The following is an 18,892-nucleotide window of genomic DNA, read 5'->3' as shown; positions in this document are numbered from 1 at the left end:
GGTGCATCTTTGCAATCATTTGTGTTATTGATCAGCTTTAAAAAATGCAATATACATTATACAGGATATTAGATTTTTTTGGACAAAACAGTTCACATGGGGACCTCCTCTGAGAACTACATACTTTCATGGTATTTTCATTGTTTGCAGTCTCAGCCCAAATAGGAAGGCTCAAGGGATGCAAGCTGACATTCAGCGAATCCTATATTTCACTTTGATGCATCAAAATCACTTTGTATTTCCCTGTCTGCTCAGTAGAGCCTGGACTTTACAATAAGTCAATTTGTCTTTTCCATTTTATTCATTGCAAGCTGTTCTTCGTGTCTCAGAGAGTCCCTCAAAATGGCGTTCTAAGAGCTACGATTGTTCCTAATTCTTACGGCGCAAATACAATGAAAAGGGGGGTTCTTATAACTATGAATAAATGACTCCAGTCTAAAAACACCTATAGAGAGAAACAAGGCAAAGAAACTTGGTGCTAAATAGGTTTCCTGATGGGAACATCTTAGCGAATTATTATGTCATCAAATCAACACTAATAGCTCATTACTAGCTGACATGGCTGCCACTTTACAATCAGCATAGTTCTACATCTTAATGGAACATCCTCACACAAGTATCAGTTTCATGTTGTAAACTGGCAGATTTATTAGGGAAAGCAGGAGGCTTGAAATATGGATTTATGCCCAGCAAAAAGCAAAGCAATTCAGAGGAATGTAAGATGGGAAAATCAATCTTCCAACGCATCCCCACTGAAAACGAGTAGTTGCTACCGCAGGCATTCCAGACATGCACAGATCAACACGAACTTAAATACAACACTACAGTCTTTCACCAGCACACAGAGACGTCTGCTATTCCAGCAAACATAAGGATATTAAATTAAGGAAATGTATAACAGTGGAAGATGTACTTATTCACTTACTGACATTTTGATGTATTTCATTTTACACTGATGTTTATGGATTTCCTGAGTTGTGAGCAGCCTCAGTTTGCTGGCAGTAGAGAGGGGAAACTGAGAAATAGATTATGTGTGTGGATAGCAATAAATCTTCAACAACTGACCAGCTGGCTGGGCTGAAGTCTAATAACACATTTTGTGATTGTTGTCCCAAGTCATACATATATTTAGTTTGTTTCCCCCCACACACTGATGATATTATCAAGATTCATTTTTTTTTTTAAATTTGGGATCATCATTTGCTAGTACACCAAAAATACAAACAGAAACTGTAAGTGTAATATCTGTAGGTAAAATCTGTGTGATGGAAAGTGAAAAGAAAATGATCTCTTGAATCTGTTATTCATTTGGTATTAAAGAGCATCAAACCCAAGTGCTCCAGCGTTAAGCTGCTCATTGGCCAAACACTTTGATGAATACAGATTAAGCAGTGGCAAAGAGGTCTTTTAAGCAGACCCAGTCAGTCCAGTAATAAAGCTAGCTGGAAGTCAGTTGATGACTAATTAGTTTTTTCAAGGATGTGAGCTGTATCAGTTCCAAAAACAAAAAATTAATTCAGCACTGCCAATTGCAGCAATTCAGCTTAGTTTTCCTCAGGCAGGTTTTATAATTAATAAACAAAGGATAAAAGTTAATTCTTTAGTAACTGTGTTGGTAAGGTGGCCTGATTTTTTTTTTTTTTTACCCGTTTTCTGTTCTTTTCAGATTGAGGAGCTAACCAGTAGCCTACCAGCACTTCAGGCCACATCCAGCAGCACTTCTTCTCTTGACAGCTCCACCAGCAGCACTGAGACCACCAGCCCACCTGTCAAAAGAAAACCCCTCCCACCTCTGCAAGGCGGAGCCAGAAAAGCCCTTCTAAGATGGGTTCAGCAGACAGCCACCAAGTATGCAGCCTCCCTAACAAATTGTCTAGCAATATGGAAAATGTACCACACCATTATCAGTGAAACATGTTTCCCATCTGCTTTGATGTTGTGATGCTCTTTTTCTTTGTAGACGTTTAGGAATTGAGGTGAAGGACTTTGGCCCCAGTTGGCGCACAGGGTTAGCATTCTTTGCCGTTATCAACGCCCTTCGGCCCAACCTTGTTGACATGGAGCGAGTATGGAGGAGACCCAATCGAGAAAATCTGCAGGAAGCCTTCTTATTGGCCGAGACAGAGCTGGGCGTTCCACAGCTTCTCGACCCAGAGGGTAAATTACATTTAGTATTGCAATTTTTAGTGACACTACTATTCAAGGAAAACTTCACCCACCAAATGGCCATTTGCACATCAGTTACGTGTCCTATGTTATGATGAATCCATGACGAATAATTTGGTTTTTCATGAATACCTCAACAGTGACAGCCAGACTCCATCGACAAAAGCAGTAATTTTACTTCACAGAACACAGAAGCTGCTGGTCCACCACTGCCTCAGTTAGCTTGTTTGTGTAATTGTGCGACTTTGATGTTTAAAAGGGTTCATTCATATTTGCCAAAGTCACACAATAACTTAAACAAGCTAACTGATTGATGCAGCTCCCATGTTCAAAGAGGTAAAATTACTGTTATTGTCAGTGGAGTCTGGCTTTGAAGATGATAGAAGTTTCTCTTTCAGTTCAGCTCCCTGTCAAAGGGCTGTCTGTTTGGGAAGTGCTGAGCTTACAACTGGATAAATGAGTCAGATTATACTGCAGGAGTCGTGTGAGAGTTCATGAACAGATATTTTTATGTAGTTTTGCATTTTAAACATAGACCCCATTTACTTTAACTCATCAACAATTTTGTCCGTGTTTGGAATCTTCTTTCACTTTGAAGGCATGTGAGAAACCCTTTTTTTATAAATTGGTTGATATAACTAACTGATTTACAAAGGGTCATTTGCGGTATTCCTTTACGTTAATGAAAATTGAACTCAACAACAAACCAAATATATACAACATCCTGGGATCAAATTGTACTGTCATTTATATCTTTATTTCCTTTTCTTTATCTCTTGTCTAAGTTATCTTAAATAGAAAAAAATACATTTTTGCTACTCACTCACATGATAAAAAACATTTACATATAATTTAAATCTGTAGCTTTCATCATATAGAGCTGTTTTTCTCCAGAATACTGAAATACAACAGTGGACATGGACCACAGCATCAGATGTGCACTTAGTGTCACTTCCAAACACCAGCTGTGCCCCTTCACGCCTGCTCCTCAGAATGAACTCTGACAAATCAAGCTTGACATCAGTGTAATTAAGGTCCATTAGGCCATGAGATTCTGCATGCTGAAACCTCCAAACAAAACTTGGACACTGATATGAAGTGCTGGAGGTTGTTTTCATTTAAGATGATCTGTTGTTTGTTTCTGAATAAATGTGAGTCAAACATTTTCCTATTAATTACAGTTATTTTCCTCTATGACAGAAACTGTAGAGGGATCATCAGCTGGCCTTAACTTAATATGACTTCTGCTCACATTCATGTGGTTCCCTCCTTAGATGTCGATGTAGACAAGCCAGATGAGAAATCCATTATGACATACGTTGCCCAGTTCCTGAAGCATCATCCTGACCGAATGCAGAGCGACTCAGACGGACAGCCAGAAGAAGAGGTAACCAGCTGTCAGATTTATCTCAGTCTGGATACGCCATTCATTGTCTTCACTGCATCGTCTGTGTTTTGTCTTTCTCTTAAGATGTCACAGTTAGTGTGTCAGCCATGGTATATACATAGATGGCATTTAGTCTTGTTTAGTGAGTGTTGTGTGCACAGCTGGGTCTTTCTAAATACTGTTTGATGCTTGTTTTAACATACAAGTGCATGATAGGTGAAGCTTTTAAATTCAGTAAAAGTCAGAGCAATTACAGGTGAAGGATTTCCATATTTTGAAATTCCTAATGCTTTCTAAAATGCTCTGATGTAGTAACCAACACCTATGTGCTATTTAAGGTTAAAACAAACAGCAATTTCACGTGCCATGTGACTCAGGTCTGGCAGCTTGTTTGATATCTTTCCTTGTTGCACATCTCTTTCTCCGTGTCTCTCTTTGTCTTTGTCTGTCTGGTGTTTTTGTGTGGTGACTGCTTTCCTGTGGTTGTTGTGCTGGCCTCTTGTCCTTCAGCATGGTCTTGCTCCTCGCGATATAGAGGAAATGTTTGAGGTAGGTTATAGAGTAACTTAAAGGTCCCAGGGGCAGGTTTTCCATCATTTTTACACATCTCAATGCAATTAGCACCCATGCACACTCATGGTTTCCATACAAATGTGATTATTTTTCTGCCTCTACTATTTGATTACAGTATCACTTCTTACTGTACAGGGTATGGACGAGATTAAACATTGTTTTGCCATGTCAAAATAGAGCCTATATGCTAATATTGGCTCTTTATCTTACCTGATGTAATATTCCTGCTGCAGGGGTTGTGAGCCATGATAACAAAAGGAAGTCCAGTATAATAAGACGTGATATTACCATTTATTAACGTTACCTCCCGCTATGGCTCCTGGTTCCATTAGCATGACAATGAAAGCCTCTGGCATTGGCAGTGCACATTGATACAATGTATTTGATGGAAAGCTTGTGAATAGAGGTTGCCTGTTTTTAAGGTTAACAGTGTCAGGAGCAGTGATGTGCTTTTAAGGCGCACTTGCTTTCTGTGTGTTTTGTTGTCTTACAGCGCTGATCAGGCTTTTGGTGGTTGTTGTGTTTCACATCAGCTTTGTTCTTTGTTGACACTTCTTGCCAGCACGCTAATGTTAGTCCCGATTATTCTCTTTTACTGAATAAAGGTCAATTGGCTCTTGTGTTTTCACATAAAAACAACAAATGTGTTATATTATATTAAGCGACTAAAACACTGGTTGTAAAATGATATACAGAAGTTGAGTAACAGATAAAAGTCTGCTTCCCTTTGGAATTTATTTTTTACGTCTTAAGCTGTCGTAAAGAATAAAGTTTGATATCCTTGCAGGAGCTAACGTGAAGTGAAAAACTGAATAGACTGAAAGTGAACAGCTCTCAAAATGAATAGACTCATCTCACAAGCTTTTGAGCAGCACAGTATTATCGTCATGGTTACTTAAAATCCAATGAAATGTTAGCAGGGGGTCTCAGACAAAGTACCCTGTTTAAGCTGAGTGTTTTTGGCAGCTGTGGGTTTTTGACGTTTTGTCCTACAGGGAGACACGGAGGATTAAGGGAACACATGTTTAACAGTACATGCCCTCTCTTTCACCCTCATCCTTTCGTCAATCCTTCAAACATTTACTTGGTTAATCACCTTTTCTCTCCATCTTTTTGTTTCCCCCTTTCCTTTACACTCTTTTGTCCTCTCTTCTATTTGTTTTTCATTTCCCCTTCTGCACTTCCCCAATTTCCACGTCCGTCTTCTCCTCCCGGTGTTCACCCCGCCACCCCTCACCCATCTTGGCCTCCTAGAGAGAGCAGCGAAAGAGCCTGAGGGAGCTCAAAATGTGGCTCAACCAGCTGGAGAGAGACGCAATACAGGCTCAGGAGACTGAGGGCAATCTCGCTCAACAGTACCAGGTTTGTGTGTGTGTGTGTGTGTGTGTGTGTGTGCGCGCGCGCGCGGGTGTGTGCGTGCGTGCGTGCGCATGGAGTCTAAACTGGGCACACTGGGCACAGACGCTCCTATTATTAACTTAATCAGTGGCATTACACTGTGGGGATCAGACAGCAGCCGTCATATTTTCAGTCAATCTGGCTTATTCCACCAAGCCTCGGGATACTTTCCATATTCAGCAGCATGCAGGATACCCCCCATTTTCTTCACACACTATTAAGAAGAGTGGGAGAAGCCAGAGTGAGGGACAACATTCAAAGGTGTTGAGAAACATATTTTATGAGGGTCTGATTAGATACAAGAGGGACAACAGAGTGACCGTGAAGAGAGCACTGGTTTTGATGTCTCTATACAGTAATGTGAATGTTTTTGGAGCTTTGAATTATGAACAGATTTTTACTTCTTTTTCTTCAGTTATTCAAAAGTCTGCATGTCCAGTTGGAGATGAGAAGGAAGCAGGTGGAAGGAGCTTTGCAGTCAACTCAGAAGGATGGGATGCTGACAGTTGACCAGGCTCTGGTCAAACAGGCCTGGGAAAGAGTCTCTAACAGGGTGAGAGAAGCAGGAGCCACCTCCTCAAAGGTTTCCAGACAGATTTCAACCAACAATGACAATGTTTACCTGCACAAAAATTAAATTTTAACCACTTTTCCTAATATGACAATATTCTGAATTTGTAATGGGTTGTAAACAGCGTTTTGATATTCTGAATTAGGCCTTGTCCCAAATGTAGCATTTCCTGATTAGACATGTGGGATATGAGGATATAATTTTGGTCTTAGGAGCATTATTTTGGCATGTATACAGTGAAGCATCCAGAATGTTTATTTCACTTGGGATTTTTAGCATAGTTTAAAACACATAGCATCTTGCCTGTTTATGGCCAGCGTTGTGCCTTGTGCACAAACCAACTTGCCAACTGTGTGCAAGGCTGTGGGGTAGAGATGCATGCCCAAAAAAGCCCGGATTTCTGGTAGGTAGGGAAAAAAGCCTACTTTTGGAACGTTATGAAAGACTTGGTTATTAACAGGTTTTTAGATATGCACAAATATTGCAGCAGCAACCTTTTGATTTTGATAATGCATGGCTGCATGTAAACTGGAATATTAGTGGAATATTTATTTTCATTAACCTTGTAAGCAGCTGAGTCAATGGCATAGATTTTGTTCGAACATTTGGGAGACAAGTATGAAACGTTGGGGGTCCCATGCTAGAAAATTTTGAGCACAAACATTACATTTTCTGCATTTTGGTGAGTTTTTATGCCCCAGTAGGGGCAAAAGAACAGAACATTTTGTGCATGTAAACATATTCACTGTCATGTTACATGTGTTTTTGGAGCGCCAGGGCAACAGTCACCAGTCTGTCAGAGACGTCGCTGACTCGTATAGTTTTATTGTTTGATGGCTTTTTGTCTCCCACTTATTAATAATTTATCTTAATTCAATTAAGTCACAAACCGAAGCAAAAGCAGTCCATATAAATGAGCCTCATAGTCTTTTTGTTTTCAGCATGTGATTACCAGTTTTTATTGTAATTGTTTTATCTGTAATGTGTTTTCACTTTGGAGCTTTAATTGGGGTTTTAAGGTGACTTATTATAATTTTTCATTATGCCGTGCAGTGAGCTGGACAATGACAATCTGCTCATTGTGTTTCTATTTTTGTCTCCTCAACTCTTCATTTTTGCAGCTCCTGGACTGGCATCTGCAGCTGGACAGGTCTCTGCCGGCTCCTCTGGACATGGTGGGGGCATGGCTGCATGAGGCTGAAGGAGCTCTGCGACAAGAGATCATCGTCCATCAGGCGCATGATGTGACAGCTAGCACTGTCCACAGGGCTCTGGAGCAGCACAAGGTTAGCCTTTGAGACAGGAGATGCAAAACAGAAAGGACTGCTAGGTGTTGGACAAAGCGTTGGCATTATTCAGTTCATGTTTTAGCAACAAATTCACTCTGTTTTGAGACTAGTACCCAGCTAGTATAGGTTCTTTTACTCTTCTCTAAAATGCTCTGATCAGAAACCTATTTTTTGATCAGTCTTTATGAGTATTTGTTTGTATGTTGTGTGTATTTATACTGTGCAGGATGTGTTGAAGAGCCTGGAAAGACACCAGCAGGTCTTTCAGAGGATCCATAAAGACAGAAGTGTTGATGGAGTCCCTGTTCCCCCAGACCAGCTTCAAGACATGGCTGAAAGGTAATTAAGAAGCTGCCAGTCTCTCTCTAAAGTTTAATATTCTGCTTTTCAGAGGAGAAGCAGAATGTGAGGGTCAAGCTGCAGGTCTGATGTCTTTTTTTTTAAACTTTGTCTTTTTTCAGGATGAATTTTGTCTCTACATCTTCTAGCATCCATCTGTCTAGAATGGAATTCTTGGAGAACAAACACCACATGCAGGCCTTCCTCACTCTGGCCGAGTCCAAGCTCAAATCCTGGATCATAAAATATGGCCGACAAGAGTCTGTGGAACTGATGCTCCACAATTATGTTGTAAGCTCAGGCTTTGTTTCACTCATGTGCATGATGTGTTGAAATGTTAATTAAATCTTCAGAGTTCCTATGCAGACAAAAGTAAAGAAACTGAAAATTAGAGAACATCATTGAAAAGAAGTCACAGGGTTATAAAAGTAATTCCTTCTACTTAGTGTATGACTACTGGTTTTATTTCTATACACTCATTATGGTGATACTGTCAACGTTGTCTCCTCAACATGTGGTAATACTTTCTTTTTTGTTTCTGTGTTTATCAGACGTTTGTGGAGAAGCAACATTTCTTTGAAAATTACGAGGCATTGTTTCAGTCCCTGAAACAATCTGCTGATGCCTATGTCAGTGCTGACAGCTCAGGTGAGAAGTCAAAATGTATACAGTCAATATATGACTTGATATGTAATATACTGAATAATCTTCTTTGTTCAGGTGTATAATATGTTTCTGTGTACTCTGTGTTTTTTTTTTATTAACTAACTAATTTATTTATTTCTTAACTCAGACCCTACTGATAACTGTTAAGTAATTGCATTTAGGAGCTGCTGATGTGGATAAAATCTTCCGTGAAGGTCTAAGTAATTTTATGTCATGAAATCTCAAGATTGTGATACAGTTAATTTTCCAGAAAATCAAGGTTCAGTCTTGCAGAAAGTGCAGCAGAAAGAAACAATCTCGAACAGATTTATTTCAAATAAAATACAGAAATGTCTGTTTTTGACTATTCCAGCAAATTCCTGTAAATATTTCACAAATGAAGGTTCTTTATAATTTCAATGCCAAGGTCATACAAAAATCCAATATTGCAACAAAGCAGTCGTGCTCAGTGATGCAGTGATTAAAGCCACGTGATTGCCCACAATAGTCTAATACAATGAGATATTACAAGGATAGATATCTCACTGCAAATGATATGGAAAAATCTTGAAACATTTGCAAATTTATATCATCTCACAGTTGCCAGATTTTAAAAACCTATTTGCATTCTTGTCCTTTGCATGTTGCTTTTATCTGAAATTAAGTGGCACTAAATATCTCAGCACTGTAAACATAATTCAACTTTATTCTCTATCATTGGCTCGATAACTAGTGAGGCTTTCTATTCAGCAGCTCAGTCTTTCTCTGTCTGGCTTTGCGGCTCGGTAGAAGGGGAGAGTCTGCAGGCTACAGCTAAATGAGGTTCCTCCACTCCCAGCTCTCAGTGGGGAATACGACCCCATTTGCCAGTTAGGGGCTGCTCCACTTCTGCAGGTCTCTGGGCGCAAACTGAGTTAGCTTGTTGGTTTCATTAAGTTTCAGGGTTGTGCTGCTTTAGGGTATGCAGAGCGGAGAAGTGAGGTATGGCGAGAAATCAGGACATCTGAGGCTTGATTGGTCGACCCTATAAATGAAGTGCCCCCACCACCACCACCACCATTACTGCATTAGCCCTGTTGGTAGTTAGCAGACTCAGCTCTGATTGGCTGATGAGAGATCATTCGGATCTTTTTAAAGCTCTGGTTTGAGGTTGTAGCAAACTGAGGCAGGAGAGGAGGATAAGGGGTTTGATATGTCATGATCTACTGTTTAAAGGCATAGATCTATCTGATTAATGTGTATTTGAAACTGGATATTGGTATTTGCTGGAGTCATTTATCAGCCCCACAGTGGCTGACAATAGTTAGTGGTACAGGACTTCTGAGACCAGAGCGTTTGTACCAGTGAAGTGGAACACACAAGCAAATATAATACATCTCCCTATAGTGAGAGTTTTTGGGGTCAGAGACTTGTCTGCAAAGGCATGTAGCTCCATCAGTCTTTATGTGCTTTTTGTTTGCTGTTTCTATGAAAATGTGTTATATTTCCTGTGCCTTCAAGTGAGGCTGTGTAACTTTTGCTGAACAGTGGTCACAAGTGATTATGATAAAACAGTGTTTGTCTAAACATTAGCTAACATTGTCATGTCCCACTTGTCTTACCTGAACAAGTAATTCTGTGGCTGCAAAACCTCTTAGTGTTTGAATTTAGCACAAGAGTTTTTTTATGGACTCATGAAGTTAAGTTTTTTGTGTAAGAGAAAGATTTTGTTGTTTCATAGAATATGGTCTCCCTCAAACCCCAGAAAAAATCAAAGTAAGTTGGCATGCACCAGTTAGTACCAACAATGTTCTGCTGTCGTGTCGGGAAGGGGGCATAAAAACGCTCCAAAGTTGTGTTAAATTTTGGTAAGGGAGAGTGGTATTAGGGGCTGTTCATTATTTATGAGAGGGAGAGGGTGGTGAAGAACAGGTGAGACACATCAAATAATATTTTAAACACTGGGGAGGGAGTAATGTTTTTGATTTGGCATAGTGGCTGGCCTGCTGAGGTCGAATAATAATAAAACCAGTACAAAGCGCTGTTAATGCAGGAGCCTGTCCTCATCACTTCAATTCAGTATTGAAGATAAGTGTGTTTATGATGTATCCTGTTAACACTGTTTAAGTGTGACTAGTATTGTTAGCAGGCACTCAAACAACAGTATTAGTAGTAGAGGTATTCACAGTCCTATTCATAGTGCTTTGGGTAGAAGTATTACTATTGCTGTCATTGTTGATGTTGTTATTGCTGATTTATGTCTCCTCCAGTGGACGAGGGCGAGATGGGAGTGCGCAGATTCATGCGTGAGGTGGTGACTCAGTGGAGGAGTCTGTCCATGGAAGTGCGCAGTGTGAGGAGCATGCTGGAGGAGGTGCTGTCCAACTGGGAGAGATACAGCTCCACTGTAGCCTCTTTACAAGCCTGGCTGGAGGATGCGGAGGAAGCTCTAAGCCAGCCAGAAAACACAAAACGGGTACGAGCTTGACTCTTAATATCCCAGGAATCCCCACCATATAGTCAAAAGTTGATTTTTTTTCTGTGCACAGATTAAGATTCCCCTCCTTCATATGTGCATTTATTTGATGGACTCAAATGCCTCAGAGTAGTAGCAATCAAATCCATGGCAGCCCAATTTCAAGCATTTGGTCTTCTAAGTGGAATCCTATTAGCAGTCTCCACTCAAGTATCAAATGATCTCCTTGACTTACAACAAGCCACTACGGATATGCCGGTTGTCACATTGCCATGGTTACCTCAGATTCACATCCCCACCAAGGATTAGACAGCTAATTACCCCAGTTTTTTTATTGTCCGTCCTTTGTTTCTCTCGATGAATCTCTTTCTTTGTCTCTTTTATGATTATCTTTCTTTGTTTCTTTCTTTGACACTCATTCTTTGTGTTGTTCTTTGTTTCTCTCAATTTCCTTGTCTGGGTTTCTTTCTGTCTCTTTAATGAGTCTGTCTCTCATCCAGGAGTTTTTTAGGATCCTCAGTCACTGGATGGAGCAGCACGCAGCCATGAACGACGCAGGAAATTTCCTCATTGAGACGTGTGATGAGACCGTGTCGCTTGATCTCAAGCAGCAGCTACTTCTTTTAAACGGACGATGGAGAGACCTCTTCCTGAAAGTCAAACAAGTAACAAACAAAACCACCTGATACAAATACAACCACACACAATACACATACACGTACAATAATACTGAATATTAAAGAAAACACAGAATTTGATTAAACAGTATTTCTAGGTCACAAGATGAAGAAATTTAAGTTTTATTTTATTTTGAATTAATTCTACTTTTGACCTGAGCCCCAAAAAGGTACGTATCTTAATAAAATTAATCCTAAAGTTTGTATTATCTTTCTAATATTGCAGTATGCTCGTGCAGATGAACTGGAGAAGTGGAGAAAAGACCATCTAAAGGCTGTGTTGGCCCTGAAAGAGCTGCTGGACACAGCAGAGGCCAAGCTCAATGTCTCCATCCAGGTGTCTTTCCTCAACGTTAGAGCCTTTCTGCAGGATGTGGAGGTGAAAAAACAAAACTGACAGATTTTCTATCATATTTTGAAGATATATAATGCAGAAATTGTCAGTTACTGGTGAGCAAATGTGAAAGCCAACCCCAGATTCACCCTTGTTTTGGAACTATTTTTGTGAACAGCACAAATTACATGGAATCCATCTTCACAAATCTGATCTTTGACACTTTTCTGTGGTCGTAAAATCAATACAGGTCTGATTTTTTTTTTTACAATTGAACCTCAGTCTGAACAGTCATATTGTAATTGATGCAACTTTTACGTCACTGTAGATCAACATTCTTCACAACTCTGTGCAGAAAGGAGTCACACGCTGAGTACAAACATGGAAGACAGCTAGTTAAAAGTACCCCTTCACATCCTGAAATTTTGGACGATATCTGTTTCAGTTTAGACATTCATGCCAAAATACCGTTGCTCCTGGCTCTGACTACGCATCCACACAATCCTCCGTACTGAAGTAGCCATAGCTCCACAAAAAGCCATAATTAAAAAGTTATGATCAATAAATATGAACTGAGCACTAAGGCTTGCTGTGTTAACGTAGCCTTAGGTCACTGATTCATTATCATTTGGACTGTAAACACTTGCCTTAGACTCAGTTCAGGTGTAAAATAGCCCACATTGACATTTAGAATATTTTTTGGCATTGAGGTGGATAAGAAAACTCCCCAGGCCAAAACAAACTATAGAAAATGATGTAATCATCCGTCCCAGCTGTGGTACTTCCTAGTGAGCTTATGCTCTTAAACTTTTATGAAAGAGTTACTAAATGCTTTATGTCACCGCTGTTTTGAGGTCAGAGTTGAAGAAGACCTTTTTTTTTTCAAAGCCGCTTTGATGAAAGCACATTCAATTTAAGGATGTCTAAGATGACCCTTTGCCTCCACATCTCATCTCAGAATACCAAGCAAAAGGTTGTTGCCATGGAGACACAGTACAAGTTGGCTGCCCGCAGTGCTCAGCTCCTTGCCAAGGATGCGCCACAGGATGAGGCTGCCAGGGTCATGGCCACTATAGCAACAGCCAAAGGTCAGCTGAGTAAGGTAGGTATCATTTTAGGCCAAAACATGAGAATGAAATCTTACTCGAGTCTGTCTTTGGAAGCAACACTCTTACTTTTCCCTCTTTGGTGAGACTTTTTTACTCTTATGTCTTCATCACACATTTTCATGTCACCATTTAACAGCCTACTATTTTTCTCCAGGTGAGAGAGCGGTGTCCCTCCCTTGTGAGGGAGTGTCATGTTCTTCTGCCACTGTTGGAGGAGATGGAGAAACACATCACTGCTTTTTACCAAGCCCTGGAGCGGGCCAGTCGCATCACCTCTGCTGACAGGGACCCAGACACACAGACGCAGACTCAGCAAAAACAGAAGTGGCAGGTAAGATGTGATCATACCGAATAGACTGAACTGAAATGGTCACCAGATTTAAAAGAAAATCTTGCTTTTCTTATTTTAGTAGTTTTTCGTCATCAATCTCTACACATTCAGTTTTCAGGGTTTCCTACATATTGATTTATTTGTGGCAGGTCGCCATTATCAAAACATCTGCAACTGCTAATGAATTTTGTATTCTTTAACGAAGACTGTTCACTAGGAGCGCTATTGGAATATAACTACCATTTGGTTATGCATTGAACCACATTCTCGGGGTGCAGAGTGTACTCTGGGCACAGATGGATCAGCAGACCGTTAGGCGCAGTTAAAACGATTAACAGTTCCACCCCATGACTCAAAGGTCTTCAAATTGCTGCTGAGGAAAAAAAATCATAACAATTCCATTAGCGCTCTGTTCAGCAAAAACAAGACGTAGTTGCCAAATATTAATGAAAATAAAAGTGTCTCCCACAAACACATTGAAGGAATTTCCCCAAATTCAGCACAAACTACACCAAAACTTTGGAGGTCAAAAGTCACTGTGACCCCACAAAACATGTTTAGGGCTATAATTCATATATTACATTCATACACTTATGGCAAAATTTGTTTTGCAATTTCACACAAATGTCTAACAGGATAAAATGATGAAGTGATGACATTTTTTATCCAAAAGGTAAAAGCTCAACTTTACTGTGACATCATAATGTTTTGTAAGACACTGAATTGGTGACACTAGTTTTGGGTGCCCACCTTGAAACTGTGCTGGTGGTATAGATCTTCTGTGCTTCTGGGTTGAAGATATGTGTGGAAAATCCATGTTTGAGAATATGTAGCTTCTTTGCAGCAACATCCATATTTGAAGCACTGTCTTCTGTTATGGCTGCATGAATGTTACCTGCGACTTGAGTGGTTGGCGAAGGCAAACGTCGGTAAAACTAGTTGTCTGATTGTTACTGAATTGCTGATGTATGAGAAAAGTGTAGAAATATTTGAATACACTGTTATCAACACACGTCCATACTTGTTGCCATTTTGATCCCAATTTCCTTAGGATTTGCTAAACCAGCAGCAAAGCTGTAAACGCTGTCTGTCAGTGATTGAGAGGAATCACCACACCCTGCAAAGGGCACTCTCCACCAGTAAGGCGCTCCGTAACTTCGACCTGTCCCTGCTGCAGAAAAGAGTGTCTGAAATACAGGGCTCAGCGCAGGTAAGTGTTTAACATACATGTGCATGTACACATACCAGTATGCCACACAGAAACCGCATTACACACAGCGCTGATTATATTAATAAGATTACAAGAACATCAAAACACCCAGGAGGCAGGAGCAGTGCAGATTAGACTTACTCATGTGTCTCGCTACTCATTTGCTTGACGTTAAACAAATAATGTAATTACACCATATTACCGAAGAGACCAGTTACAATCACCACTACCTACTGTCCGTCCTCTCAGGCTTTGCTTAAGGAGGTTGGGGAATGGAGACGGCAGGAAGAGGCCAACAACTGCCTGAGGAGGAGGTTTGAGGAATCAAGACAGGAGCTGGAGAGAGTGCTGAAGAAAGCTCAGAGCTGCTTGAGGGAGACTGGAGATGCCGAGGAATTACTGAAGAAACACAGTGTAAGAACATACCTATAACCTTCTGCTGGAAGTAGAGGACATGTGTGAAGGGTACAGCTCATCTGTAGAAAATATTGACTGCTAAGAACTAGTTGCAGCATTTAATATTGGAGCAAAACAGAACTCAAAATACAACTGTAATGTCTGGTACACATTTTACAAGAATCAAGCCAATTTTTGGCCAGGTTCCCCCCTCATGACGATGGTTGACAAAGCCCTGATTTTGGAGGCTTCTAAGATCATTTTGCTAGATTTTCCAGTGATGTGATGTATGTTTTTTGTTGTAGTTTCAAATCTTTATTTAGAATTAGGACTCCTAGAAAAAGAAAACAAAGCAAAAGAGAAGACAAACCCAGAACAGAAAGAAAGAAAGAACGAAAGAAAAAGACAAGGGGGTCGATCAGTCAAGAAACAGTTAGGATTGAAGAGAGTTAAAGAATGTCAAAAAAGGTGTGAGGTATATTGAGAGTGTGTTTTACATCTCTGAAACTCTATCCTGGCTGCACAGATTTTTAAATCGCAAATATTTAACATGTTCAATATTTATCTCGAGGGAGGGAAATACCTGGGATTACCTGTGGTCCCACAGGTCTCAGATGTTTTAATGCAATATCTAATAGAATTCAAATCAGAATTCACTCACCTCAAGCTTGTGCTGTAACACGTCCAGTCCACACCACACTGTCTCCATGATTTCTAATCAGCACTACTAATACTGTTAAATTCATTGTCACGTCATAGGGACGATAACCACAGCACGATAGGACGATAACCCCCCCCCCCCAAAAAAAACCAAAAAAACAGCACCTCTTAAACCATTTACGTTTCTTTCAATTCTCGTTTGTCTATTTCAAGTTTAATTGTTTAATTTAGACTTTTTCTCTACCCCCAGCATATTTTGAGTGCAATTCATTTCCTCCCCAATAGGCATAACAAAGAAAGTTAAAGATGAAACTGACATGTGGCATTTTTATTTCCCTGATTTTCTCTATATATTGTTGTAATGTTGTTATTGTGAATTTGACAATTGACATTTGATAATTTGATATTCTGACAGCCTAAACATGTCTCTGTATGTGTGGGGTCTTTTACATTTTTAACATCTGTTAAGATTTTAGAGATCTTTTTATTGGGGCCAGCCTGTCTTGTTTTGTCCTTAAAACAAAAGAAAGAGATAACCTTAAGTCAAGACTTGCTTTTCTCTCTCTTAGCGCTTGTGTTTTTTTCTGCACAGGATTTTTTTGGCCAACTGGACCAGCGGCTGCTGAGCGTGTTCTTGAAGGCGTGCGATGAGTTGACGGACATCCTTCCCCAGGAGGAGCAACAGGGGCTTCAAGAAACTGTCCGCAGGCTGCACAAACACTGGAAGGTGAGGGGTCACCGTGCTTTAACACTCACTAATTACTGTACGTCTCTGGAGGCCCTTAGCCGATACTTCATTAACTTAACCAGGAAGACCCTTGAATTTGATAGAGTTCCCTCTGGTATGTTTTTAATTAACCTGGACTAGTTAGATTAAAACCCCAACCCTCTCAGTGTTTACTTACAGTCTCTAGAGGATATTTTATATTTTATTGTCTCTAACAGTTTTGGGGGTGATACAACATGAGACTGAAACTCATGTGTATTTCAGCGCATATCTTATCTCTCATGCTCTGTATCTTCGCTGTCTTTTTTACAGGACATCCAGGGTGAAGTACCGTCTCACCTGCTCCGTCTGAAAGTGGATACGGAGCGAAATCGAGTGGCTATGATTTTACAAGACTGTAGAGCAGAACTGGACAGAGAAATGCAGGCCCTGTCTGGCACCTGCACCAGTGAGCGAGTGATCAAAGAGCACAGAGTGAGCCTCAGATTTGGTAGAAACTTTAAAAAGATTAAAACCAGAAGTAAAAGTAAAAAAAAAGGGGATAAAATCACTTAATGTCATCTTCATCATCATTCCTTCTCTCTTATCTCCAGACGTTTTTCAGGGAACGCAAACCTCTGACTTTGTGTGAGAAGAGGATTAGAAACATGGAGGATCTGTGTCATAAGCTGCCTGACAACCACCCGGCTTATCGAACGCTAGACTCCACCAGGAGGGCTGTAGAGGAGGTTACAGAGCAAATCAAAAGCACCCACCTTAAACTGGAGCACCACCCTGATAAATGGAAAGAGTGGAATGAGAGGTAAAAGTCGTGAAAAACTCAAAGTCCTTACAGTATCTCCATCTCCCTGAAGTCTGACATTTTCATCACTGAAGAGGGTTAAAGTAGCTGTTTCTTTTTCAGGTTCTGTGAGCTCTCTGATTGGCTCTCATCTCAGAGGACGCAGGTGAGGCTCTTGAGAGAGACAGCAAGAAATTCCAGCCATCAGGAGCACGTTGATGCTGCTGTTCAGGTTAGTTAGCACCACTGGCGAATAAAATATTTGCTGCTGTAGGCGTAGAGATAAGTTTATGAATCAGTCTCAGTAAACACTCATTCCTTTTTTTTTTTTGCTTTCACCATTTTCAGACACTGCAGGAAGCGGTAGATGCCCGAGAGGAGAGCCTTTTGTGGCTTAAGAGTCGTCTTGCTGGGCTGTCCGAGGTCAGCTCTGAACTGGAGGTCCAGAGACAGAGAACAGCTCTGGCCAAACTTTCAACTGACCTGCGGGCGCTCTTTTCGTCACTCTGTCAGGTATTATGAAATATACCAAATGCTACAAATGTCTCTCTTACCTCAACAAAATCCTCCTGTCTGATCCCCTTCCTCCCTGATTCACAGTGGGGTGAAGAGGGCTCAGCTATGTTCCAGTACGAGGAGCTAAAGGAGGAAGTGCGTGGCGCTCTGGACGAGGTTCTGAGAGTGAGAAGGGAGGCTGAGGAGCAGACCAGCAGGATCCTGGATGCTGAGGCCCTGGAGGAGGCCAAACAACTTTACCTTATTCACCAGGTGTGTATAGTTCAGAGGCAGGAGAATGGTGATTTGTTTTGAATAAATTCTGTGTATTTATTTATTTATTTTTTCAGAATATCTATAGGAAATTTCCTTCCAAACAAATATGCCCGTACAATCTTAAGTGCAAGCAAACAAATAACTTAACAGCCCCTGAAAGTCTTAGTTTTGTTGACCTCTAGTGATTTAACTTCTTTCAAGGGTTTCCCACAGAAAAGTTGTTGGTCCAAGTGGCAACCATCTTAAGACAGGGACCTGTGGTCAGGTGTCTTTTTTTTGGAGTGTAACGTTAATTAGCCCTCTTCAAGGCTCTTATTAGCCAGTGACAGCAACAAACAGCTCACAGGAGGCTTAATGGGCAGTTGCCCAGATGTGCTAGTTCTGCTGTGGTAGTTCTGCAAAACCCTTATCTGAATCAGAGGTGAAACAAGCTTAAAACTTTCTTCCAGAGAGGGCAGAAAAGAGTTAAGCATCCACTTCCAGTCATGGATATTATGCTGTCATTTTGCTGTCGTCTGACATGTTATTTTCTTTTCTTTGTGTTTGTGTCAGCACCACCTGAAGCGCTTGCATGCCAATAGGAGAGAGGCAGAGCTTCTGGTGGCCCACTGCCGCCAGCTGCAGAAAGGGGAGGGGCTCAGTCAGTCTCTACGGGAGCTGGAGGGAGCTTTTAGAGAAGTCGACCACAAATCAGCAGCAAAGGAACACAACCTGCAGGTAGACCAAGCCTGGATTTTTCTCATGTCTGCATGTGTTGGTTCCCACACACGGCCTTGCAATGATCATTGATTGGTCCATGTTGAACCTTAACTAGATATTGATTGTTGTGTGGTTTGTTAATTTTGTTTGAGTCTGTTGTCTGGGGAGCTGTTTACATACTTTTATCACTGTCCTTCAATTGATCGGAAAATCAACGTGCTTCTACATGAACAAGGAAAAAAAAAATTTCAAAGGGAAAACCCACCTGAAACATCTTAAAAGAAAACTCCAAACATCAGATATAAATGTTACTGGCTTTGGTGTCTGTTTTTCTGACTGAATCAAGGTCAAAGATTCATATCAGACGGACCCAT

At 40.7% G+C, this 18,892-nt stretch overlaps 1 protein-coding gene across 7 annotated transcripts in view; it reads left to right on the top strand.

Moving 5' to 3' along the window:
• The window catches only part of syne1a (spectrin repeat containing, nuclear envelope 1a), a 197,484-nt gene that overhangs the window by 30,992 nt on the left and 147,600 nt on the right, over positions 1 to 18,892 (top strand). For 5 of the 7 annotated variants that reach the window (XM_088089591.1, XM_088089595.1, XM_088089594.1 and 2 more), the window contains 24 exons: positions 1,667 to 1,848; positions 1,961 to 2,157; positions 3,441 to 3,553; positions 4,064 to 4,102; positions 5,381 to 5,488; positions 5,940 to 6,077; positions 7,217 to 7,381; positions 7,611 to 7,723; positions 7,846 to 8,014; positions 8,275 to 8,371; positions 10,618 to 10,823; positions 11,324 to 11,488; positions 11,727 to 11,879; positions 12,793 to 12,936; positions 13,098 to 13,274; positions 14,326 to 14,484; positions 14,734 to 14,898; positions 16,133 to 16,267; positions 16,580 to 16,741; positions 16,861 to 17,069; positions 17,172 to 17,280; positions 17,397 to 17,561; positions 17,649 to 17,816; positions 18,372 to 18,536. In XM_088089591.1, the coding sequence (XP_087945717.1) occupies positions 1,667 to 1,848; positions 1,961 to 2,157; positions 3,441 to 3,553; positions 4,064 to 4,102; positions 5,381 to 5,488; positions 5,940 to 6,077; positions 7,217 to 7,381; positions 7,611 to 7,723; positions 7,846 to 8,014; positions 8,275 to 8,371; positions 10,618 to 10,823; positions 11,324 to 11,488; positions 11,727 to 11,879; positions 12,793 to 12,936; positions 13,098 to 13,274; positions 14,326 to 14,484; positions 14,734 to 14,898; positions 16,133 to 16,267; positions 16,580 to 16,741; positions 16,861 to 17,069; positions 17,172 to 17,280; positions 17,397 to 17,561; positions 17,649 to 17,816; positions 18,372 to 18,536 (3,603 nt within the window). The remainder of the gene's footprint in view (positions 1 to 1,666; positions 1,849 to 1,960; positions 2,158 to 3,440; positions 3,554 to 4,063; positions 4,103 to 5,380; positions 5,489 to 5,939; positions 6,078 to 7,216; positions 7,382 to 7,610; positions 7,724 to 7,845; positions 8,015 to 8,274; positions 8,372 to 10,617; positions 10,824 to 11,323; positions 11,489 to 11,726; positions 11,880 to 12,792; positions 12,937 to 13,097; positions 13,275 to 14,325; positions 14,485 to 14,733; positions 14,899 to 16,132; positions 16,268 to 16,579; positions 16,742 to 16,860; positions 17,070 to 17,171; positions 17,281 to 17,396; positions 17,562 to 17,648; positions 17,817 to 18,371; positions 18,537 to 18,892) is intronic. The other 2 variants (XM_088089588.1, XM_088089592.1) reach the window with 1 other exon arrangement.

This window comes from Plectropomus leopardus, chromosome 16, assembly GCF_026936395.1.
Source record: "Plectropomus leopardus strain MGB_pleo_1.0 chromosome 16, ASM2693639v1, whole genome shotgun sequence".
In the NCBI taxonomy this organism is placed as follows: Eukaryota; Metazoa; Chordata; class Actinopteri; order Perciformes; family Serranidae; genus Plectropomus; species Plectropomus leopardus.
The sequence above is the reverse complement of the archived record's forward strand: the minus strand, read 5'-3'. Positions and strand labels throughout refer to the sequence as shown.